The 25,736-nt window shown below is 46.4% G+C and overlaps 1 protein-coding gene across 3 annotated transcripts in view; it reads left to right on the top strand.

The window, feature by feature from the left end:
• GPR156 (G protein-coupled receptor 156) overlaps positions 1-22,957 on the top strand; it is a 94,844-nt gene extending 71,887 nt beyond the window's left edge. Inside the window, exons 6-10 of one of the 3 annotated variants that reach the window (XM_079922643.1) lie at positions 3,026-3,151; positions 4,154-4,249; positions 7,573-7,809; positions 15,144-15,302; positions 19,874-22,957. In XM_079922643.1, the coding sequence (XP_079778769.1) occupies positions 3,026-3,151; positions 4,154-4,249; positions 7,573-7,809; positions 15,144-15,302; positions 19,874-21,223 (1,968 nt within the window). In that variant the 3' untranslated portion in view covers positions 21,224-22,957. The remainder of the gene's footprint in view (positions 1-3,025; positions 3,152-4,153; positions 4,250-7,572; positions 7,810-15,143; positions 15,303-19,873) is intronic. The other 2 variants (XM_079922644.1, XM_079922645.1) reach the window with 2 other exon arrangements.
• The last annotated feature ends 2,779 nt before the right edge of the window (positions 22,958-25,736 follow it).

The raw sequence follows: 25,736 nt of genomic DNA on the forward strand, positions 1-25,736 counted from the left end.
CTGATGAAGTCCAGTTTACTACTTTGTTCTTTAATGGATCATGTTTTTGGTATCAGATCTAAGAAACTTTTGCCTAACCCAAGGCCCCAAAAGTTTTTCTCCTATGTTTACTTCTAGACGTTTTAAGAGTTTTTGTTTTTACATTTAGGTCTATGATTTATTTTGAGTTAATTTTGAAATATGATGTGATCTGTGGATTGAAGTTCATTTTTTATATATGGATATCCAATTGTTCTGACACCATTTGTTGAAAAGAGTGTCCCTTCTTCACCTTTGCACCTTTGTTGAATCTGTTTCATTGATGTCATTGTTTATTTTGACACCAATACCATATTACTGTAGCTTTATGTTAAATCATTTTTTTTTTTAATTTATTTTTGGCTGTGTTGGGTCTTCATTGCTGTGCACGGGCTTTCTGTAGTTGTGGCAAGCGGGGGCTACTCTTCATTGTGGTGCATAGGCTTCTCATTGCGGTGGCTTCTCTTGTTGCGGAGCACAGGCTCTAGGTGCATGGTCTTCAGTAGTTGTGGCACGCGGGCTCAGTAGTTGTGGCGCACGGGCTTAGTTGCTCTGTGGCATGTGGGATCTTCCTAGACCAGGGCTCAAACTTGTGTCCCCTGCATTGGCAGGCGGATTCTTGACCACTGTGCCACCAGGGAAGTCCTATGTTAAATCTTGAGTCAAGGAGTATTAGTTCTTCTCTTTCAGTGTTGTTTTGGCTAATCTAGGTCCTTTGAATTTCCATATGAATTTTTTAATCAGTTTGCCAATTTCTGCGAATTTTTTGCTGAGATTTTGATTGAGGTTGTGTTGAATCTGTAGATCAAATTGTGGAGACCTGATTTCTTAACAATGTTGTGTCTTTTAACCCATGAACACAGTATAATTCTTCATATATTTAGGTCTTTTCTAATTTCTCTCAGCAATTTTTTTGTAGTTTTCAGTGGAGGTCTTTCATATCTTTTATCAAATTTATTCCTAAGTATTTTATTTTTTATGCTATTATACATGTTACTGTTTTTTATTTCACTTTCCAATTTTTTGTTGCTAATATATAGAAATACAATTGATTTTTGTAAGCTGATCTTACATGCTGCAATCTTGCAAAACTACTTATTAGTTCTAGTAGCTTTTGTGCAGATTCCATCAAATTTTCTATATAGATTCATATCTTCTGTAAAAGAAATTTTCTTTTCAATCTTGTATGATGTCACTGGCTAGAAACACCAGTACAGTGTTCAGTAGAAGTGCTGAGAGCAGACATCCTTGAGTTGTTCTTGATCATATGGGGAAAACATCCTATCTTAGTCAAAACTAAGAATGATGTTAGCTGTAGTTTTATCATAGATGCCCTTTATCTAACTGTGGAAGTTCCCTTCTATTCCTATTTTACTGAGAGTCTATAAAGAATTAATGTTGGGTTTTGTCAAATGTATTTTCTGTATCTGTTAATCGTATGATTTTTCATTTTTAGCTTGCTCATATGGTGAATTACATTAAATGATTTTAGGATCTCAGACCAACCTTGCATTCCTGAAACAAACTCCACTTGGTCATTATGTATTACCCTCTTATATTGTTGGATTCATTTTCATAAAATTTTGTTTATAATGTTTGTGTTCATGTTCTTAAGGTATGTTGCTCTGCAGCTTTCTTTTCTTATAAAATCTTTTTCTGGTTTTCTAACAGGGTAATGGCAGCCTTGTAGAATGAATTGGGAAGTATTCCCTCCAATTCAATTTCTGGAAGAGTTTGTGTATAATTATATAATTGGCATTTACTTATGGCATAAGTATTTCATTTACAATAGTGTGCTTCCAGTTCCCCACTCTCCAATCTTTGTGTTGTTTTTACTTTTACATATGTTACAAGCCCCACACAATTGTTATTAATTTTTGTTTAAACAATCAGTTATGTTTTAAAGATATTTAAATAGTAAATATCAATCATATATTTTTCTATGAAGTTAACATTTCCAGAGCTCTTAATTTCCTCGTATAGATCCCTATATTCATCTGGTATTATTTTCCTTTTACTTCAAGGATATCTAACATTCTCATGCAAGTGTGCTAATGCTGAATTCTTTTGGCTTTTGTTTATGTGAAAAAGTCCTTACTTCACCTTTATTTTTGAAAGATATTTTTTCTGGATATAAGATTCTAGGTTGATATTTTATTTTCTTTAGTTGAAGATTTCCCTCTACTGTTTTCTCACTTGTCCTTGTATCTCATGAGAAATCTGATGTCTTCCTTATCTTCGTTCCGCTATACATACTGTGTCATTTTTTGCTAGTTGATTTGAAGATTTTCTCCTTATCACTGGTTTGGAGCATTTTGGCTCAGCAACTGATTTGTTTTTATCTTACAAACACCATGAATCATGTAATTAGTTGTGCTTCCTTCTTTTCATTGGTTGTCAAAAATGCAGACCCATGTTTCTGCCCCAATTCTTGAATGGTATGTGCTCTCCTCACCTGAGCATTCATCATAATTCTCCTTATTGTCTCTTTCCTTAATATTTTTCATCCTGTTGCTGCATACATTTTTTTAAATCTTATTTTTGTAACCACAAAAATAACACATTCTTTTTGTATTAAGTCAAATGCTTCACATATGTTTAAAGAAAATGCTAGTAATCTCTCCTCCACCACCATCATCTCTCAGTCTGACCCTCCAGGTTAATGGTTGTTAATAGTTTTATGTAAAATTTTCCACATCTATCTATGTGCTATATAAACATATAGAAATAATAGTGTATTTATTTTATAATATCCCTTGAATCCTTTGTGGGAAAAGGCAGGATATGGAAGGGACGAACAAATGAAAATGTGTAATGGTGCTAATGATGATATGCACATAGAAGTCACTGCATGTGTTTAGTGTCTGTTTCATCTTTGATGGCTGGATTTGAAGCCCCTTTGGAAGGTTAACCCTGGAGCCTTTATCTCAGAGCACATAGGACACTCTAGCCCCTGTGTTGTATAGCCAGTGAGCAAAGGAAAGTTATGACCTTGACTCTTTTGCAGATAATCAAAGACCTGCAGCTCCTGGGGTTGGTGGCAGCCCTGGTGGTAGCAGATGTGATCCTGCTCATGACGTGGGTGCTGACTGATCCCATCCGGTGCCTCCAGATTCTCAGTGTCAGTATGACGGTGAGGGGCCCAATCCCTGGAGAATCTAGTTCCTGAACTGGAGGGACTGGCTTCTGTGGGTACACGGGAGTCATTCTCCCAGTAGCGTTCACTGTGTGGACATCCTCCCAACGAGAAGATAAATGACCCAAAGAGGCTGGCGAGTCAGGAGCTGTGGCCACCATGAACACCTGCCCCTTGTCTGCAGGGTCTGCTCCGCTCCCACTGCTCCTCCCGCCCCAAGTGTTTTCCAGTAGCAACCGCTGAGATGGCAGCAGACAGAGATCTGCCTGGCAGTTATCTCTGCTTCCACCTTATCAGTAATGAGAGTTTTCAGCTATAGAGAGCTTCTTTACCCTAACTGTTGAAAGGTAAAGGTAGTATTTTGAGGTGTTCTTTGGAGTTAGTCAACCCCAATTCAAATCCCAGCTCTACCACTTACCAGCCTTGGGAAAGTTTTTTAACCTGTCTAAGTCTCTATTTCCTCATAGGTAAAATGGAGATAATAATACTACCTATTTCATAGGGCTGTGGTGAAGATTAAGGGAAACAATGCAGGTAAAGGACTCAACTGTGCCCAGTATATAGTGTTCAATTAATAGGAAGCATTATATCTCCAGCCTAACAAAGGAGCTGAGGAATACAGGGGAATCTTGACAGTGCAGATTCAATATTGAAGGTTTCAGCTGTTAACAAATAGCAGAAAGAGGATGTGAAATAATTTGTAATTTTGCTGATGCACTAACTTGAATCACTGTGGTAGCAAAGCACATAACAGGGGTAAGCCCTGCTGGCACCAAGAATCCACATGTCAGCCCAACTTTGTCGTCTTTTCCCGCAACTCATGGTTACTCTCATTTAGATTCTAATGGAGTCACCTAAATGGTATAGTTTTTACATATTAAGGGAGAAATTATATGCGATAGAGGATTTCACAAACTAGAATGTTTACAAAGATCTGCTGTGTATGTGTGTTCCTGGTAACTGTGGGTGCCCTCAGTCCTGACTCTGTGTCCCTTCTAGGTGACAGGTAGAGACGTGTCCTGCTCTCTGACTAGCACACACTTCTGTGCTTCCCGGTACCCTGATGTCTGGATTGCTCTCGTTTTGGGATGCAAGGTTGGTAACTTCATCTCCTGGGGATACTATCTCTCTGTTACCAACAAAATGGATATAAAGAGGAATTATAGGAATTAACGAGGTGATTTCTGCAAAGAGTATTGAAATCAGAAGAGACCTCTATTGATGCATACATCTCAAAGCCATGAGCCTTATTATTGCTGTACTCTATTTGTTTTGAGGGTCACGTTTCCAAATCTTTGGACTCCCTCATTGAGTCCTCCCCCAAATCATGTGGAATTCACCCACTGTTTCTCCCATTTCTTGGTCTGGTTTTTTCATTGATTTGTCAATACCAGTTTTCTCCCCAACTACCTGCAAGGGGAATTATAAGGAGACATTCTAGCCAGCTTAACCTATTCTCTTAAGTGCCCTTATTACTCCTCTTGGGTCTTTCTTCAAGATTTGTGTCAAGGTAACCTGCTGCCTTCCACTTGCCTAACTTTCTTGCTCTGATTGGAAGCATGGTTGGCCCTAAGACAAATGGGAACATCCATGGTGTCCTTTGAGTGGTTCCATCTGCCTCAAAGTGTCTCCTATACTGCCCTGAATCTCCCATCATTCGACTCATTTATCTCTGTTAGATGGCAAAAGGAGGATATTGGTTCTAGAGGGTACAGGATACTATACAGGGCACTAAAGGAGAACCAACTATCCTGTTAGCTGGTTTTCAGCTTGGAGGGACAGAGAATCTGGCTTGGGGCGGGGGAGGGGGGGAGTGGCATAGGGCAGGTCTGTTTCAATGAACAGGCGAGCCCTGCATGGCAGGAGGCTACCTGTTGAGTATTAGGAGAGAGGGGCCTGGTTGATTGATTGCTGGCAGAGGAAAAGGAGGTCTTGTAGAAATAGATGGCCTCTAAAGGTAAACTTGACTCACTTCACCACTAGGAAAGTGTTCAAGTGGTTGCTTCTGAGAAATAGGCCTGAGGATGGGCAGGGCTGGGACAGGGAAATGTTGCTTTTTAACCATGTGCATGTATTACTTTGATAGAAATATCTTTAAGAGAAAATGGTAGGAAGTGAATAGCTTTTGATCTCTAGTTTCTTACTAGTGGTTAAGAAAATGAGCTTCAAAATATGACAGAACAGGCAGGGTTTGAATAATGACTCAGCCCCTTCCTAGCTGACCCTGAACCTCATTTGACCTCCCTGAGCTTCGATTCCTTCATACGTGAAATGGGGATGATGATAACATCCTCTCAGAAGGGGTCTGAGTTTTGAAAGGATTAATGCATGTTGAGTTTTCGTTCACTCCTGGCCCATAGTAAGAGCTAAATACATGTTAGATGCTTTTATTATTAATCTTCCACTGCCCACCCCTGCCCCCAGACAGTTTTGAAAGCACAGTGCCTTTCCCATTCTTCGAGCCCCTGTAGAAGAGCACGTCCTTCCCGGCACAGAAACTCAGCACTTCCCCCATAGCAACTCCCTCTGCAAGTCAACTTGATTTATTTTCTCCATTGCCTTTTATATAATCCCATTTCCATTTTATTTCACTGCAATATCTTTCTATAGGACAAAGAAAGAAAAAGGGGAAAGAGTGCTGAGCCATCAGGAAGGTGACTGAGCCAGGCCCCCATGGGCTCCCTGTTCGGGCAGCTCCTGAGGAGGACCCCAAATTTGCACATTAAGTCCCCGGACCGCCACCCCACGCTTCTCAGCAGTGAGGGCGAATGACACACAAATATCAGATGTGATTCACTCAGACACGAGTCATGCGTGTATAGATGCTTTATTCACACCTGATTCACTTTTGGAAAGAATTTTAATGGAGTTAAAGCATTTTAATAGAATCAGATTTGAGCATTTCAGAATCATAGAATTAATTTTATTTGCCTTTGATTAAATTACTAATGATCTAACTCTGCCAAATGCTGCCTGATGGCGTCAGTTATCCAAAAGTCAGGCCCCACTGGCCTGCTGACTTGTATGTCCTCTAGTCATTGACGATCTCAGGGCGGCCACATTTGGCCCCCTTTGGGACACTGAGCATTCGGGGCACCCAGACAGCATCCCTGCTGTGCTTACTCCTTCACTGTAGGCACAGCCAGTCCTCCAAACAGTTGTCTTAAGGGCCATCCCTGCAGATGAAGTTGGTCAGATCGTGTGATTTCAGGGCCACTGGCAGGTACCCTGCTGATATCTGACCTTACTTTTATTATTAGTTCTCACTCTGAGTCCCTGTAGTTCCCACCCCACCTCATCCCCCGTGGCAGCTTCATATCCTGTGTCATAAAACATTGATATTTGGGTGCTTGCCTTAAATCTCCCAACCAGACTGAGCTTCTTAAAAGCCAGAACCATGACTTCCACTTGGCAACACTGCTTCCTGCCCTACACCTACCCCAGCACAGAGCTTTGCCCCGAATCTGGCGAACATACGTTGAATCTATATATTATGTATTATTGATTAAAGCTTTGATTTCTGTTTAAATGTAGCTCCTTCTAGGAGAGGCAGCACTTTAAGAAGCTGTGAGCCATTTTCTGTGTAGTACAAATGAGAAATCTGAGAGCGGGTTTACATTCATGACAAAGAGGAAAGAATAGGGCCCTGGGTTCTGGGGGGGCGGGGCAGGGAATGTCACAAAGAGGGTGAAGGGTATAGATGAGGCCTTTGCTGCCTGTGCCTGTCCCACGGTCCTGTCCAGGTCCCAGCCTGCCTTTGTTCTCTTCTTTTTTCACTCTTCGTCTCCCATAAACACCCACTGGCACAGAGCTGCTGCTAGCCTATAGAGATCCTTTGTGTGAATTAGAAAAAGGCATCCCTTCCGGGCAGATGCAGTCTTGCAGGTGCAGGGCTTGGCAAGCAGATGGTGCCTTTGGGAGCATTAGAAAAAAGAGCCCCTTCCTCCAGTGCTTCCCCTGCCGTGGCACATGGCTTGACAAGGGGACCACAGGGCTATTTCAGCTTCTGCATGCCCCTCAGCTCCATGCAGTGCAGAAGCACACAGCAGCATGGTGCGCCCCTTGCCCTCCCAGTGCCTGGCAGTCCTTTCTGTAGGGCTCCTACCTGCATGTATCATCCTATCCTGTACCTCATCCTGGCAGAGTCCTCTCTGATGGCTGACTTGCTGACCTCTGATAAACGAATTCTCAGAGGAGAGGAAAATGAAATTTATCACGCATACATGAGGTGTAAGGGGACCACCCTAAGGGTAGTCCCAAGTGCTATCTTAGTAAATCCTCCTCATAGCAACCCTTTAAGGTAGGTATCATTATCCCTATTTTACAGGTGAGGAAATTGGTCCCAACCCTACTGCTCTTGGACCCCAAGCCTGATATTTCACTTCTCTGAGCCTCCGGTTCTTCTCCTCTTTGTCCAGGGCCTGCTGCTGCTCTATGGGGCCTACCTGGCTGGCTTGACTGACCATGTCAGCTCTCCTCCTGTGAATCAGTCTTTAACCATCATGGTTGGGGTCAACCTCGTGGTGCTGGCTGCGGGGCTTCTTTTTGTGGTCACCAGATACTTGCACTCCTGGCCCAACCTGGTCTATGGACTCACATCTGGAAGTATCTTTGTTTGCACAACCACAATCAACTGCTTCATCTTCATTCCCCAGGTATGCTCTAGGGAGAACTTGGAGGACCGATCCACCCCATCATTCCAGAGACTTTGCTGGGTGTGATAAATTGTTCACTTTGTTTCCTACTGAGACTTTTGGGTGCCATTGATTAGAGAGTCAGAAGGAAGGTGGGGTTGCTAGTGAGCTGGCTCCCTCTGTTCTTCCCTCCTCGCTGTCCTGAAGCAGCCACTCTGCTCCCGGTCAGTAAGGAGGGCTGACCAGAGTAGCCAAGTAGTGGCACCCGCTTCTGCCCAGGTGGGTGCCTCACAGACCTGCTTTTCTACCCACCCTCCAGTCTGCTGCATGCATCCCCCGTTCCCCCTTCATCCTGATAATGTCATTTCTTGTACTAGCCTGGCAGTGAGGAACCTTTCCTTCTTTCCTGTTTGCAATTGCACATTCAGAGAAAAGTGCATTTGGGTCTTTATGAAATTTAAAATGCCTTTTCTTTCTTTTTAATAAAAAGAGGAAAATGTAGAACCTTCCTTTTCTTTTTACAATAAGGAAAAAGTAAAAACTAAATTTAAAATGTATTTCTTAACCATAATTCAAAAAGAGTCATGTACCACAATGTTCATTGCAGCACTATCTACAGTAGCCAGGACATGGAAGCAACCTAAGTATCCATTGACAGATGAATGGATAAAGAAGATGTGGCACATATATACAATGGGATAGTACTTAGCCATAAAAAGAAACGAATTGAGTTATTTGTAGTGAGGTGGATGGACCTAGAGTCTGTCATACAGAGTGAAGTAAGTCAGAAAGAGAAAAACAAATACCGTATGCTAACACACATATATGGAATCTAAAAAAAAAAAGGTTCTGAAGAACCTAGGGGCAGGACAGGAATAAAGACGCCGACGTAGAGAATGGACTTGAGGATACGGGGAGGGGGAAGGGTAAGCTGAGACAAAGTGAGAGAGTGGCATGGACATACATACACTACCAAATGTAAAATAGACAGCTAGTGGGAAGCAGCCGCATAGCACAGGGAGATCAGCTCCGTGCTTTGTGACCACCTAGAGGGGTGGGATAGGAAGGGTGGGAGGGAGACTCAAGAAGGAGGGGATGTGGGGATATATGTATACGTATAGCTGATTCACTTTGTTATAAAGCAGAAACTAACACAACAGTGTAAAGCAATTATACTCCAATAAAGATGTTAAAAAATAAAATAAAATAAAATGTATTTCTTATTATGAGGATTAAGAAAAAATCAAACAAGGGAGGAAGATAGAAGGAGAAATATCCAGACAGCAAACAGAAAGAAAGGGAGTCAGAGAGAAAGGTGAAGGAATCCATAAGCTCTGAAAGGAAAGTGATGTTAAATTATTCACGTTATACCCCAGGGTACCACTGAGCCACATACATCCAAGTTAATGAGCTTGGCATTAAGCACTTGTTTTGTGTCCCTTCTAGTTCTCTTTTTCTTCCTCCCAAGGCTTCCCTCATCCCACGACACCCTTACTACCCTATCCTTATTCCCAGTGCAGTTACCAGTTGACCATGTATGACTTCTCCATGAGGGAGCTAACCAGTAATTAAAGTGTTGCCTGATGGAGGGTGGCAGTGTATTTATAAAAGTGAAGAGTGCACTTTGGGGCACGATAGTATGACACAGGCAGAGGCCCTTTACTTTTTTTCCCTTTCATAAATTCTCATTAAAATACTCAAGAGGATGAACAAATATGGAAAGCTCTGTAGCAGCAGCACTAAAAATCAAGGATGGGGGCTTCCCTGGTGGTGCAGTGGTTGAGAGTCCGCCTGCCGATGCAGGGGACACAGGTTCGTGCCCCGGTCCGGGGAGATCCCACATGCCGCGGAGCAGCTGGGCCCGTGAGCCATGGCTGCTGAGCCTGCGTGTCCGGAGCCTGTGCTCCACAACGGGAGAGACCACAGCAGTGAGAGGCCCACGTACCGCAAAAAAAAAAAAAAAAAAAAAAAAAAATCAAGGATGGGCATTGCCTCTGAGCCAGAAACTAGAGGAATTTTTGTTGAATCTTAATGTTATAAGAACTGGATTGAAGGAAGCCTTTGAGAGCTGAGTCTTATTTGTCTGGGATGTAGCAGAAAAGGGCTATGAAATGCCAGGGCTGTTCCTCCCTGGGAGATGGGTAAAAGAGAGTGGAGAGGAGACTTTTGGGAAGCCCACTCCTTAGGCCCTGGGGCCAACATTGTTGATTGGTAACCCATCCACCCATTGCCAAACCTTTGTTCCTCAATTCATCTCTACTATATAGTCTGAAAGAGCTAAACACTTGCTTTGCCAGCCTCCCTTATAGCTAGGTGTACCCATGTAACACAGTTTTGAACACCAAAGGTTTTCTGGGAGGCTTCTGAGAAAGTTTTTGCTTTCTAAAAAAAAGCTATGGGGGTGGCTGGCGTCGCCTCTTCTACTTTCTTCCTATCTTGAATGTTTTTGATGCTTGCAGTTATGGCAGCCATCTTGTGATGATGAGGGAGAAGCCAAGAGAATGTATTTATTATATACCAGGAAACTATAGCTTTTCCCACGGAAGACTATGAATTCAGGGGGAAAGGATCTATGAAGAGATTCTGCAGTTCACAATAAAAGGACCACAGATTTCTGAAGATTAGAGAAGCTACCTTCCTCTGAAGTAAAACAGAATGTTTTTAGAAGGTATCTGATTAGTCTTATCAATAGGATTCAAAGGTTATTGCCCCTCTTTGACTAAAGCAAACCATTATGAAAACGACATAATCTTAGATCATGAAATATTGAATAAGGATGAAAAAGATTGTGTTAAATTTAAAACGCCAATAGAAGCATTGAATAGGCAGCTGGACATGGCAAAATACTGAATTAGTGGGTTAATTTAAGGAAACAGAAAACAAGGACACAGGAAAAAAATGAGAGACTAGAAAATATGGAGAACAGGTCTAAGGATATGATTTAAAGCTAATAGGAGTCTCTGAAAGAGAACAAGATAATTTAGAGCAGAAGTAATCACCAAGGAACTATTAGAAGAAAGCTTTCCTGATCTAACACAAGACCTCCATCTGAAAATTGAGTGAATCAGTAAACTCCCTGATGTGGCCCTACTTAGGTTTCCTCTCTCCCCCCGCACTCGCCTCTGTCCCTCTTGTATCCTAAGCCTCAGACACAAGATTTCCACTTTCCTCCGTGTTTAAATCTTCAGGACCTGGGACCATAGTGATATTTAGGTGCACTTCCATCTTATACACAGACATAAAAATACAAGATGAAGTTCATCTTGGAATCTGGCTTCCGGGTTTGAACTAAGGACAGGCACTTGGTTTGTTGAAGCGGGAGTGGAATTACTGGGGCTGGGGTACCGGAACTGGGCAGATGGACTGTGTTGGCCTTTCTCTTTCCTTCTCTCTATCTCAGTCCTCCTAGCTGTCTTGAGCTTCCTTTCTCATACTGTATCTTTTCTATTTTCTCTCTCATGCTTTTCCTCCTCTTGAACTGACCATGATCTGAAACAAAAAAATATATTTTATAGTCAATTGTATTTTAGGTGTAGGAGGTAAATTGTTTTTCAAAATGTAAAAGTAACTGAGGTTTTTCAGGTTTTCTGTGTGCCCCTGAATTGATTTTCCCCTCTGACTCTGTGGCCTTTGGTTGAAGTAATATTCTCCCTGTGAGACCAGAGACTGGATATTCCTAGGACAGTAGGACAGCTGAGCGAATTTGGAGAAGTGTGTGAGGAGAGCCACAAGGAGAGGGAAGGGAGCAGGGAGGCAGGCTTCTTTCTTGCTACTGAGCCTTCAAACTGGACTGTGATGGGAGGGATTTATGAAAGCAAAGGCACAGACACCTCAAGGGCAGGTAGGCAGTGCCAGAAAGCTGGGTGAAATGGACGATGTGACTGAAGAGCTAAGTGGACTAAGTAGCATTCTCCACAGGCCCTCAGGAAATGCCTAAGTGTTTACGCCAAACGCTGAGGTCATCACCAGTAGTGAGCCAGCCTCTGCTTTTGTGACTTAGATGTGACCCATCCTCCCACACACACACACCCCTCCCTCCACCTCTGAGAGGCAGGTGGGTCCTGCGGTAGGACATTATTTTATCCTCTAAACCTGCAAGTGTTTCATCTGCTCCTCCAGGAAGGTACTCACGACTTTCTACTCTGCCTTATAGTCCTCTGTAAATGTCTCAGCACCTTACCAGACAGATGAGCTTTTTAAAGGAAAGCTTCCTTCATTTGTCCATGTATCTGTCCATCCAAATATTAACTGTTGGGAACAGGCAGTTAAACACACGGCCTCACTCTAGGTCTAGTTGGGAGCTGACATGAAAGGATTTATAACCCTTGTGTTATAGTGTTTGAGGATGTTACACGATGTCAAGGAAGGGGTACCCCAGCCTGTCTGGGAACTCGGTAACACCGTCTCAGAAAATGAGGTGCTTGGGCCCACCTTGAATGAGGAGTAAGAAATGTTCACAGCACAGACTGGGGAAGAGCAGTGGGTAGCATTTCCGACGGGGGAAACCCTCTGACAGAGGCAGAGAGGTATGAGAGAGAAGAGGAGGTGTTTGGAACACCATGAGCCTTTGCTCTTTTCGAAGCACAAATTGAAACAAGGGGAGAGTGGCAGGAGGTGAGAGAGGCACATGGGGTGAACTTCTGAAGGCCCCAGTGCACCCCATTAAAGACCCGAGACTTAATCCCACTGCTTGGTTTCCTATTGCTGCTATAACAAATTCCCACAAACAGAGTGCCTTAAAACAATACACATTGAATGCCTTATAGTTCTGGAGGTCAGAGATCTAACATGGGTCTCATTTGGCTGAAATCAAGTTGTTAGTAGGTCTGCGTTGCTTCTGGGGACTTTGGGGCAGAATCTGTTTCCGTGCATTTTCCTGCATTTTCTTCGATCCACGGCTCCTTCTTCCATGTTCAGGGCCAGCAGCACAGCATCTTCAAGTCTCTCTTTCTGACCTCTCTTTCCATTGTCACATCTCCCATCCTGCCTCCCTCTTATAGGGACTCTTGTGATGACATTGGGCCCACCTGGATGATCCAGAATAATCTCCCCATCTCACAGTTTTAAACTCAATAACGTATGCAGAATTCCTTCTGCCATGTAAAGTAACCTATTTTACAAGTTCCTGGATTAGGAGGGAAGCGTCTTTGGGGGGCCATTTTCTGCCTGCTACACGCACATACCCAGATGCCAAGAAAACAAGACTCCCTGTCCTTCTGAAGGAAGGGCCGTGGGGAGGTCCTGAAATTATGACCTAAGGGTCATTTCTAGCCATATTCCAGAAATCCTGAAGAGTCAAGTCTTAAGGACCAGGACCTTCACAAATGGGGAATTAAGGGGGAGGGGGTTGGAGGGGCAGGGGGCTTTAGTCAGGGGCCACCCTGGCTCCACCCAGCCAGCTTAGGGTGAGACAGACGAAAAGCCTTGGAAGTGCCCTTACACCAATGTTGAGCAGTTCCTCCAGCAGCTCTGCAGGGAGGGCTTGGTCTGGAGGTGCTGGGGGGAGAGAAAGGAAAAGCTGTGCTGCTAGGGAAATGAGGGGGCCCTGAGGAGACATAGAGATAGTGCAACACTGCTAGGGCCAGTGCTAGGAGAGCAGCGCTGGCGGTCAGCGCCATCCACCCATGGCTGTACAGTGACCCTGTAGTGCTGGGCTCCAGTAGCTCCTGAGCAGGGTGTTGAGAGGACAGCACCCTGGGGAGGGGGCCTTCAAGAAGGGCATCTGACAGGGCGGTTCCTGGTCCGACCCAGCACAGGTCACATAGACTCCTGGTACCATGAAGGACTCATGCTGAGTTAACAGAGGACCCAAGAGGACTTGGGCAGAATGTGGTATTGAAATTGATGGCAGGATTTAGAATCCTATCTGAGATTTAGGTTACTTTCCATAGTCAGAGCTCAGTAAATGTTTGATGAGCAAACAAAGACATCCCAGGATCCCTGTGAGGTTCCCCACAGGTATCTCAGCATCATTTCTAGAGCTAAGGTCCCAGAGTGCCCAGCGTCCATCACTAGGACTCTTAATTATGAGAATCCCTAAGGGAAAAGAGGCCTCCAGCGCTGTGGCCTCCCCTGGCATCACGTCCCTAGCATTCGCCAGGAGGAGACAGTGTCCCACGGGCTCAGGAGCGTGTCCCTGTTTGTGAATGTTCTCTGTTCAGTCCCATCCCTGTTAAACTAAACCAGCCTGTGCGTCCATAGACTGGTTCTCAAAACCAGTATCTCCTGAAAAACGTTCCCTAGGACCTCACAGTTGACAGTCTCTCTCATCAGCTGTGTTGAGGACGTGCAGTGTGGCACAGTGCCCTCGTTACAGCTGTGACTCTGAGGCTAAGTAGCCATGTGGACCTAGACAAATCATCCTCCTTCTGAGTCTTTCCTCATTTGTCAAGGAAAAAAGACAGATCGCAGACCTGATGTTCTATCATTTTTATTAATTTTTATTGACATTTGTGGTTTTCTGTTTCTCTGAGCCTTGATCACTGACTTGGGTTAGAAGTCCTCTAGAGGGAACAAACGTATGGACACAAGCAAGGAAGACAGGGGTGGGGGTGGGATGAACTGGGAGATTGGGATTGACAGGTATACACTAATTTGTATAAAATAGATAACTAATAGGACCCTGCTGTATAAAAAAATAAATGTTAAAAAAAAAAGTCCTCTAGGAAGAACTGGGTTTTCTTTTTTTTATTTTTTGTGGTACGCGGGCCTCTCACTGTTGTGGCCACTCCCGTTGCGGAGCACAGGCTCCGGACGCGCAGCCGCTCTCGGGCTCACGGGCCCAGCCGCTCCACGGCACGTGGGATCTTCCCAGACTGGGGCACGAACCCGTGTCCCCTGCATCGGCGGGCGGACTCTCAGCCACTGCCACCAGGGAAGCCCGGACCTGGGTTTTCAATAACAGTAAGCACACCATCACTCAACACATGAGAATAATTAAGAACAGCTGCATACAACTAAAACCAGCTTCATTTGAAATACAGTGTTCAGGTTACTTAACCCTGTTATAGCTCCTAAACTCTGGCTTGAGAATGTGGCTCTAGACGTCCACCTCAGCTCTGGTTTTCTTTGACCAGTCCAGCAATGGGTTGGTAGATGGGTCCAGCCGATGGTTCTGTTTCATCAACCTGTCATCATCTTCCTTTGGCATTTTTTAAATGATATAACCTTTACATTCTCTAAACCTTCTGTCATTGCTGTCTGTGAACTTTCCAGAGTAAAGTACATTTTGAGGAGAGAATAGTTTGTGCATTTATCTATGATACTGTCATTCCTTGGTGTTTTTGAGGAAGAGTGAGAGAATGTGTTTCTGGGTGTGTAATTAAATAAATAACATGTGTTCTTTTATCCAACAGCTGAAGCAATGGAAGGCATTTGAAGAGGAAAACCAAACAGTCAGACGCATGGCCAAATATTTCAGCACTCCCAGCAAAAGCTTGCACACCCAGTATGGTGAGGAACAGAGTTGCCATGTTAGAGGAGAGAAAAACTCCATGGAGAGACTCCTCACAGAAGTAAGTGAGACCCTGCCTGCTGGATTCTCTATAAAGAACTCCAGTCATGCATTGGTGGGCCCCATATGCCTCATTGCTAACATTCTTTCTCCTCCCATTTCCCCAGTTCCTAGCCATTCTGGTCTCCCTTAGCAGCAAGCAAAACCTCAACGTTTCGCCAGTGCCCCTCCCATTGCTGACCCTCACCCACTTCATTCATTCATTGGACAGATGTGTGCCAGGCATTGTGCTAAGTGCTGATGAACAAAACAGAGTCCGTACCTTCATGGAGCTCACAGTGTAGTGGAGGAAATAGATATGGATCAAGTAGCCATATAGTTATAAATGGTGATAAGAATTATGAAGGGAAAAATCAGAGTGGGAAGAAAGAGTGGTGAGGACAAGGGAACCTAATTTAGAGTGGTTGGAAAAGACTCTCTGAGCTGAGAGCTGAAGGTTAACTACAAATTAGCCAGGCAAAGAGTGCAGGGAAAAGCATTTCAGGTGTGGGGAACAGCATTGTAAAGGCCCTGAGGAGTAGTGGATGCTAGCTTCTGCTGTGTGATACACTCTTTCTTTACATAGATTAGTGCCCTTGTTTCCAAGATCCTATGGGGCTCCTTACTGTCTTTTCCAGGTGCTAACTAGAAATCTCAATCATCCTACCAACCCAGAAAATTAAGAGATGTCTAAAGATGGGGAGGAAGGATGAATAGAGCTTCTGAATATCGCAGTAGCGCCAAGGCAGAGACAAGGGAGCCCCCAGTCCTCTTTCTTCTGTTCTTCAGCCAGATTTGGCACCTCTCCCAGAACTGGGCAGAGTGATGTGGGCTTGAAGAAAGCACATGGGAAAGCTTGAGGCTGCACTGCCTCAGAGAGGAGGCACGGGGCCCAGAGGAATTAGCCAGTTTTGTCACACTAACTAAATTATATTCCATATTTTTGTTTTAGTAGAGAACATACCTGAGTAGGTGCTATATGGGAAATTATGCTTTTTCATATTGGACTGACACTGGGTGCCAATAGTCCCTATGCGAAAGGATGGTGTGATGGGGACCTAAGGAACGTAAGCAATGAAGGGATTCAGCTCCCCAAGCACCCTCAGTCCCTCGCACCATTCCCTTGGTTCTGGACCTGTTTTTCCATCAGAGTAATACTTGTCCTTTCTTTACTATTTCTTTACTATCCTTTACTATTTCTTTACTATTTATCAAGCATTCAGGACCTTTTTTCAGAGCCAGATTTCTTCCCACCTGGCAAGGGAGTAGCATTGCCATTGATACTCTCTGAAGTCTTCAAAGAAACATTTTTTTTCAGCTAAACAGAAGGCCAGAAACTTGGCGAGAACACCCAGGATGGTTTTCATTCACAATCAGCTAATGTTGGAACAGCCAAGTGGCCTGACTCTTTAGCCTTATGGTAATTTGTGACGTTCTTTTTGTACTCCTGCCATGCTACCCTGTTTCCCATGCAGTGACTGAATCTGCTCTACCAAAAAGATGCCTTGAGTCTGCAGAGGCAGGGCCCTAATAGGGAGCAGATGCTTAGGTAGTAAAATGCTGGACTCCTGTCCCCGACACCCCACACCTGAACACCTTTCCCAGAGCAGGCCTGAGAACCAGCAGCCCATCCCAGAGCCCTGCAGCAGGCCTAGAGAGTTTCCGGTATCTGAATCCCCAGCTCCAGCACTGCCCAGTGGATGAACACAAGAATCTCTCCTGCCTCCGTAACCCCAGCTTCTCGGCTGCATTTCCCTCCTCTGCAGCCCCTCTGCTGCCCCAGTGTCCTCCTCCTACTTTCACACCATCTGGGCAGTCCATCTTCTCATTCTTGCCTCCCTTTCCCCATGGCAATGGTCCCCAAAGGCTGTTTGGGGCAGCATCCATCCCTGACATCCCAGGCTGTGTGGAGGCCAGCAGGTAGAACCTCCCCAGAGCTTGAAGAACCTCCCTTCTACGCTCTGCAGCAGAGGAAACTCACCTTTACTTTTCTTCCTTGGAACACAGAAAGAGGGGGAGATTCCATTTCTCCCTGTGGCCTGCACCTTATGAAACATGCCTGTGGATGTGTTGCTTCCCTGGGTGTGCCAAAAGTGATCATTAATAAGCTCGTTTCAGTGCAGCTGCCGTGGTCAGTCAGATTTCGGTCTCACCGTGGCAAGCCACGCTTCTGATTAGTATGCAGCCATGGTGAAAACAGAGTCCCACTTCCTTTTCTGTAAGAAGGGAGATTTACTGATTAGGCTGGTGTTTCTAAATCTGTCACCAGCCAGCTTCAGATGTTTGGTTTGCTAGAGAAAAGTATTATTCCCAACTCAAGGTTTATACTGTTTTCCTATACTCTAAGGAATTTGTGGGTAAGGCACAAAAAGGCAGCACTCATATGGTAGTTCTATCTGTAGTTTTTTAAGGAACCTCCATACTGTTCTCCATAGTGGCTGTACAGGGAGATCAGCTCGGTGCTTTGTGACCGCCTGGAGGGGTGGGATAGGGAGGGTGGGAGGGAGGGAGACGCAAGAGGGAAGACATATGGGAACATATGTATATGTGTAACTGATTCACTTTGTTATAAAGCAGAAGCTAACACACCATTGTAAAGCAATTATACTCCGATAAAGATGTAAAAAAAAAAAAAAAAAGGCAGCACTCAGAGTTCACTTGCTGGGGTAGCTGTCATCAGCTGATGGCTCCCTCCCAGCTCTGTGAGGCGGTAGGGCCTCCTGAAGCCAGCGTGAGAATGTGCCAGGTGGGCTTCACGAGGAAGGGCTGGTGAGGAGGAAGAGAGTTGGGGTCCCTCCAGTGCAGCCAGCGCAGTCACCCCCGTGAGATGCTCAGAGAGATACCTGGCACCACCCAGATATCACGAAGAGCCTGAGTGAATGTCTTCCTGTTACTCACCCGCTCTGCTCCTGGCAAGTCCTTGAGTCACCTACACTTCCGCGACAACGCCCAGCCCTTACCGCTCTGTGGCTGAGGAAAAGGGAGAATGAGCAGGCAGGTGCTCAGCTGCAAGTCCTTCCGCTTATTCACCAGTTGCTCACTGGTTCGGAACTCCCTCCTGAGGATAAGAGAAGTCTAAACCAGGATGAAACTGGGAGTACCAATAATCAGAAAAATCACCTTCCTGCTTATAAGTAGGGAGCGGTAGGTTTGCCTTGGAGTTGCTGCCAGAGGACTCTTGCTGGACTGGTTTACCTAATTTACTGTTCCCTCAAAGGTTCACTTCTGGGCAACTCTTCCATATCTACTTGAGAAGAAACCACAAATTCAATTCATAGGCAAGTTGTGTCAGGAATCCGAAAGAAGGGAAACATCCTTTTACTTCTAGGGCATAATAAATGGACATCCAAATGCTCATCCTCAGCTTCCAAAGAGGATGACAGCAGAGAGGCAGCATTTTGGTATTTGGACAAGCACTTCTTATTATCTTCTCCAAACTCTCGACCCCGTGCCATCTGCCCCGAGACCCATCAGCTCCCCACGATGATCTCTCTCCTGCTCCACTGCCTTTGAACATCAGAAATTCCAGAAGGTGGACATCAGGTCTGAACCAGACGATCAGCTGCTGTAGCACCGAAGGATGCTCAGGGCACACCCACTGCTGTTACTCTTCCTCCTACTTCATGCCCCATGGTCCTGCAGTTAGAACAGGCACATCTCTGCAGCTGTCACCTGCCAGCCTCCCGGGCACTGCCTGTTTATCAACTGACAGCCATGCAGCAGGTAGGCAGCTCACCAGCAGAACTGCCCAACTTCATTTATCTTCTGAGCTCCCTTCTAGTTCTACTGAATCAAGCTATCAGGGACTTAGGCCCAATAATCCTTTTTTTTTTTTTTTTTTTGAGCTTCTCCAGTAATTCTGATGCCTGCACTCCTTTGGGAGATACCGACAGCTGATAGTGCCACATTGGTAGCTTTGGCCTCCTACCCGCAAGTTCCAGCCAAGGGAGGTGATAACACCAACCTGAGATTCTCATTCCCCCCTAAACCGCACCCCCTACCCCTGGCTCCAGTCTTTTCACTTTGGCCCAGGAATCTCCATCCTTCTTGTTCTTCCCATTTTCTAGGCTGTTTAGCAAGTGGCAAAATGCTTGTTTCCCTATTCCTTCATTCCCTTCAGAGATGCCTCAAGGTCATCTGTATTTTGCAGAAGTATGATAGACCCAGAGTTGGGCCATCCCAAACACTGTTCTGACTGGTGTCCTGCAGAGTGACCTGACCCCCTGTGTTCTGAGCAAAGTTGAGCGGGTGCTGCAGCAGCCAGCGGGCAGCTAGACTGTGCCTCCCCTGACCGCCCTTCTCGCAGACAGTGCCACAGTCTGGGGATGTATGAGGAGACTGAGATCATACAGCAGTAAATCATAGTAAACCGTTACTGAGCACACGTGGCAGCTCTTGTGCCAGACGCTTTGTATGCATCATCTCATTTCACCTCACGGAGGGACCTCCTCAGAGCCTAAGATCACCAGCTAATACGTGGAGAAACTGGGATTTAAACCAGTGTCTTCTGATGCCACCCTTTCTCCAGCATGGGAGACAGTGTGAAAGCCCTCAGCAGCATCTTTTGTTGACGGTTTTGCTTTTGTTTTACAGAAAAATGCTGTGATTGAAAGCTTGCAAGAACAAGTAAACAACGCCAAAGAGAAGCTGGTGAGGCTGATGTCAGCTGAGTGCACCTATGACCCCCCCGAAGGGGCTATCCCGCCTGCCTCTTCCCACAGCAAGGACATCCTGGCTGCAGCCCCTCCCCATAGCCTAGCAGCTCAAGGGTCTTTGAAATGTCTCCCTGACTCTCTGAGTGACACCACCCCGGCCACCCAGGACTCCCAGAGTACCTCAGCACCCGCCTCAGGTGTACAAGGCATCAAGGGGCCTGTGGAGGACACCAGCCCCTCACCGGGGCAGAAGGAGAAAATTGCTGCCTCCCAAGACTTTTCTGACCATTTAAATTTGGGCTGCAGCCAGAAGCCACGGGCTGAGCAAAGCCAGGGTGTGGAGAGAAGAGACCAGGTACCCATGGCCCTCCAGCAGGGTCTCACGCCAGGTGGAGAAGGCTCTGTTCCTCAGAGACAGGGGCAGCTGGAGAACTCAGAGGGGCCCCAAGCGCGACCGTCAAGGGTGAATTCAGTGATCAGGGAGAAGCTTCAGGAAGTCCTCCAAGATCTGGGCCTGGGCCCTGAGGCTCCCGTCCCCCGTCCCCCGTCCTGTCCCCAGCAGCCCTGGAAGAGCAGTGCCTGCTGCAGTCCCCAGAAGATGCCCCTCTCCAAGGAGCTGGGCTTCAGCCCGTACATGGTGAGGAGAAGGGGCGTGGCACAGCGGGCTCGCTCGCACTTGCCAGGTTCTGTGCCCTCCTCTGTGGGGCGTCGGGTAAACAGGGCTGATTCTGGGGCACGCACTGGGCGAAATGTGCAGGACAGGGACAGCCCCTGCCTGGACCCCCAAACTGCAGATTCCAGAGTAGCAAGACCCTCTTCCAGGAAGCCTTTACTGCTCCCAGCTCCTCAAGGCAAGGCAGACTCCCCGGAGGGCAGCAAACAGTGCCAGACAGAGCCCCAGGGAGCCGAAGGGAGCCGCGCAGCCCTTTCTCACCAGCCTTCTGGTCCTGGCCAGGCACTGTGCCCCGCTGCCCCACGCCGAGCCAGAGCCTCGCCAGACCTGCCTGAGCAGCGGCTGCAGCGGTCCCCAGTGCCCCCAGGCTGCCCTTCCCTGTCTCCTCCACACAGCTACCTCGACACAGAATCCAGCAGCTCGGATGAGTTCTTCTGCCGCTGCCACAGGCCCTACTGTGAAATCTGCTTCCAGAGCTCCTCTGATTCCAGTGACAGTGGCTCGTCAGACAGCGACCCTGAACCTGCTGGGAGGCTGGCTTCCTGGGAGAAGCTGTGGGCCCGCTCGAAGCCTGTCGTGAACTTCAAAGATGACTTGAAACCCACACTGGTGTGAACAGCAGAGCAAGTCTGGACGTAGAGCTCTGTCCGGGACAAGCCATACCATGGCCTGTTGTGGCCTTCGGGGAATAGACCAGTGCCTTGCATTGGACCAGCCCTTACCATGTTTCAGCTATGCTCACTTGAGCACTGTGGTACCTGGAGCACTTCTCGATCTATACAAAGAGGGGTATTGCCTGTCTTGTTCCTACCTCATGGCATTCCTGTAAAAGACTCCAGCCGAGTGCCCATAAAGGATACCCTTGGATAAAAGGTGCTCAATGAGCACAGAGGGTCTTCTGTCCTGGTCAGCCTATAATGTACAGAACTCTTCATATATACCCGATGGATGGCTGGGTGGACAGACAGATGGAGAAATGGAAGGAAAATTTCTGCAGAACCAGAGTTGTGAACTGTGATCCACCAGACTGGCTTTTTGGCGGCAGACCTGCTAGGAAGGCGTCTCCTGTGTCTTTGGGTGGCCCGCTCTCGGCAGGGGCTTGTTTTGTTTCTGCCCAGCTTTGTGAACGGCACCACCCCTAGGTCCCAGCTTCCAGCCAGACTCAGCTCAGAGCCAACTGTACGCCTCTATTTGGTGTTCATGTCTTTATACCATCGTGGCACCTCAGCATCATCCCTGAGACAGTCAGGTGTCCATGGGGCCACAGGTGACCCAGATCTCTCTCCTGGGCTCAGATGGCACCGGAGGCCCACCGCATTGACTTTGCCAGTGGTGCGGTTTTGCAATAGCAGGAAGCACGCACTGGCAATCTCTGTTGAGGTTGGGGAGGCCCTATTGGTCAAGAGGATGCCAACTAGGGCTACATGACCACTGATGGCTACATAAACCTAAAAACAGAAAATGGGAAAATAGAAAGGAAGAAATGGGGGAGAAGGTAGGAAAGAAAACAGGTTTTGAACATTTACCTTGAGTCTAGCATGGTACTTGGAAATATCAAATATCGGTAATTCCTTATGATAACCCCATGAAGTAGATACTCTCGTTCCCACTTTTACAGATGGAGATGATGAGGCTTAGAGAACTGAGGTAGCTTCCCCAGCGTCACATTGCTGGAGAGGGGCCCATGTAGCGGCCCATGTGAGACTTGGCCACAGCTCACAGGACTCCAAGTGGGTAGACTTCCCTGGGGCACATCTCTTCACTTGTTCTTCTGGGAGTGGCGGGCAGAGCATGGCAGGCCAGACAGCAAAGCAGGGGTAGTGTAGGAAGCTGCAGTGCACTCACCCTGCAGTCCAGGATGACAAAACTGGGCCCCTCACCTCGGGAAGCAGCCCTCCACTGCCTCAGGGGCCCACTCACACCTCCCACGGCAGCTGGGGAGTTGGTGAAAGATAGGTGCCAGGATCCCATCTGCTGCCAGAGCCACACGGAGAACACAGCTGGGTCCACTTCACTTGTTGCTGAGCTAGTTGTTGTTTACAGGCTGTTCCCTGCCTGTTCACTTGTGCGTGCATCTGTGTGTGTACTTATGCTGGTGTGCAGGAGTTTGGGCCTCATTAGGTATGTCTGGAGGGGAGCATGTGGCTTTAAATGTCTCACAGAAGATGTATCACAGACTCTTGGTGGACCTTGTGAATCTCCAGACACTGGACCAGGAGGCCCTCCTGGTAACACAGCTTCTTCTATTGTCTACTTTTAAATACAAATATCATAATTTATTCTGCGTGTGGGCTTGTAGTTTCTGCTTGTGCTGTTTGTATGCTGTCCAAGTGAGACCTTAATAAAAGAAATGGCTCTCAAGGCAAGTCTCTTCAGAAATTGTAGTTTGGGGCTGGGGAGGAGGGGCACAGACAAGACTGAACCACCCAAAGGAGTGGAAATGCAGCAGCCATTAGGGTTGCTGCTGGCTTACCCTGGGTTCCAGGTGTATCTTCTACCACACTTCCATCTGTAACAGATTCTTCTGTGGTCTCCCCATGCAGCTTCCTATCCCAGAAACACCTCCCCCAGTGGGTAGAGGAAACTCTGGAGACCCTCAGTTCTTCCCACCCACTGGGGATCCTGTGGTTGGGCTCCACCTCCTTCAGCTCCTTTCCTCCCAGTATGTCACTGCTAGCAGCCTACTGTTCAGTAGTGTGGAATATGCAGGCTCTAAACCTGGCAGTGCTTCTCTCACTCTCTCTGCTCCTACACCCTCAGTTCCCTCATCCCAGCCCTTCCACATCTCCATCTCTCTTCTGTCTAGACTTTCTTTCCCCGCTTTGTGCATCTTGTGAATGACTCATCCCTCAAGGCTCAGGTAGAGCGTTCCCAGGTAAAAATGACATCCCCTAGTTAAATGAAGAAAGATGTTTTGGGGACCATGCTTCACACTTAGTTGTATAGAAGCTTCTAGCATCCATTTTTCCTAGAATGACTTTGTAACACTTGCTAGACTTTGTCGAAAAGATGGAGAATCTACCCTATATTTTCCTTATTTATCATTTGGTTTGAAAACTGTATGCCAAGCACCACAACTTCCTGCCCCAGAAAACCGTCTCCAAATCTATTGCTTACTGTGTACTACCTCCGCACCCACTGCTCACCAGCTTCTTCCCTAGATCTTTTACTCAAGACCAGCTAATCCAGTGATGAAATTCTTGGAAGGATGAGTATGCCATGACTTCTGGCCTGCTCTTGACTGTTACGCTCTTGAAGAAAGGGCAGAAACTTGGTGCAAAGAAATCCTAGAGAAGTAAACATTGCCTCTGCTGTTGTCATCGGGGCTGTGCCTGTCTCTGTTGGTCGTAAGGTCTGGCATGAAGCCCAGCCTGCTTCTTACCCAAGTATTTGTTGCTTTGCTGATTGAAATCTTAGGGTTGGAGGTGTCCATCCTGATCCCAAAGTCTGCCCCTGTCTCTGGCCCGGGTCAAACTCTCTTTCCTTAAAGGATCAACTTGGCCTCCCCGGAGCTCGGGAGAAAAGAGCATCAGATGTAGGAGGCATGTTTTTAACGAACCATTTCACTTTGAAAACGGTAAAGAGAAAAGTTAATGCACATTCCACAAAAATCTCTTCTGTATCTATATTTATTTTATTATATTTAGATGTGTCTCCTTCACAGATTGCAAGTTCCTGAAAGCACTGAGTGTGTCTTCTGCATCTTTGTATCCTCAAGAGTAGCCATCAGAGAGCTTTGCACAGAGTATGAGCCCAGTAAATGTTTGATGGATGGATTTCTGGGCAGATAAGTGGATGAAACAGAGGAAAACAAACAAAGGAAGGCAGAGAACCTGTAATGCAGCAAAAAGGGAGGCAGAGCCATCTGGCTTCACTGCCTTTCGATGAGGTAAGAGCAAGAAACAACATCACTGAAGAACCCAGAAGTAACTGAATTCTGAAAAAGACAGTACTTTAGGTCTCTTAGAGGGAGGTGAGGTAGAGTGACAGAGTTACTGGAAGAGAAACAAAGTTACTGTGTTAAAGGTGTTCTCTTAAAGATGCTTTCCTCACAGGCTTGTAACTAAGTAGCCAGCAGTACTAGCAGGAGGACAGTCTGTTCATCTTTCTCACCATCATCTTCCTGAGTCCCCTTTCCCAGAGCCCCAAACAAAGCAGTTGTCTCTGTTCCCTCTGGCTGCTGCACGTCTCCCAGTGACAGCCTCTGGGCTTTGTTAAGGGAGGTCTTAATGCAGAGATGGCAACCTTGGGACTGAAAGCAGGAGAGAGGTTACTTGTCCTCAAGCTTTGCTCTTCCTCACATCTGGTACCCACTCTGATCTCTTCCTCCGTGAATTGTTTCTGATGTTAGCATCCCCAGCCGAACTGCATTTGAATAAGGGAATATCTTAGAACGTTCAGTTCACTATCAAGGTCACAAAGAGAAAAGAAATGCCAGTGTCACGAGGCAAAATAACCTGTTACGAGTTTGACAAGATCTGGGGTCAATGCTTCCCAACCCTTTTCATTCTTTGACTTACCTTTGGATGTCTAAATATACTAGCAAGACACGTAGGTACAGAGAATGAGTGCTTGGGAAGGGCCCTGGAAAGGTCTGTGGATGACTAAGAGAAAAGCAAGAGGGCATGGAAAAAGGAGGGAAGGAGGGCAAGAAGTGCAGAAAACTGAGAGAGAGATGAAGGAGATGGGGTGAAGGAGGAAGACAGAGAACCAAAGGCACCCTGCTTAGCTTTGTCCGTGGACATTGTCTCTCTTGTAAATGAATGTGCTGGTTCCGGTCCGAGCTGAGAGAAAGTGGGGCTCACTTCTATGAAGAAGGGCAGGGAAACCCTTGCAGAGCCCTTTCTTTAGTGTATATGTAACCATTGGTTCATTCCTCTACTTTGCCGCTAGACCATGAGCTTCTTGGGCCTGCAACTTGTTATAATTATCTGGGCGTACCCAGCACCCAGCACTGTGCCTGGTGCATGGGTTGATGCTCAGCAGATGTTTGTCAAAAGAAATCAAGAAAAGAGTGGCCTCGCCAGAACTGTCTCAAGGGGGACCCCAGGGAGGCCACTCATAAGAGCTGAGGTCACCTGGGAAGCAGGGCTTAGATGTCTCATCGCGGACTGAACTGCAGTGCTGT

The sequence above is a fragment of the Stenella coeruleoalba genome (genome assembly GCF_951394435.1).
Source record: "Stenella coeruleoalba genome assembly, chromosome: 5".
NCBI lineage: Eukaryota > Metazoa > Chordata > Mammalia > Artiodactyla > Delphinidae > Stenella > Stenella coeruleoalba.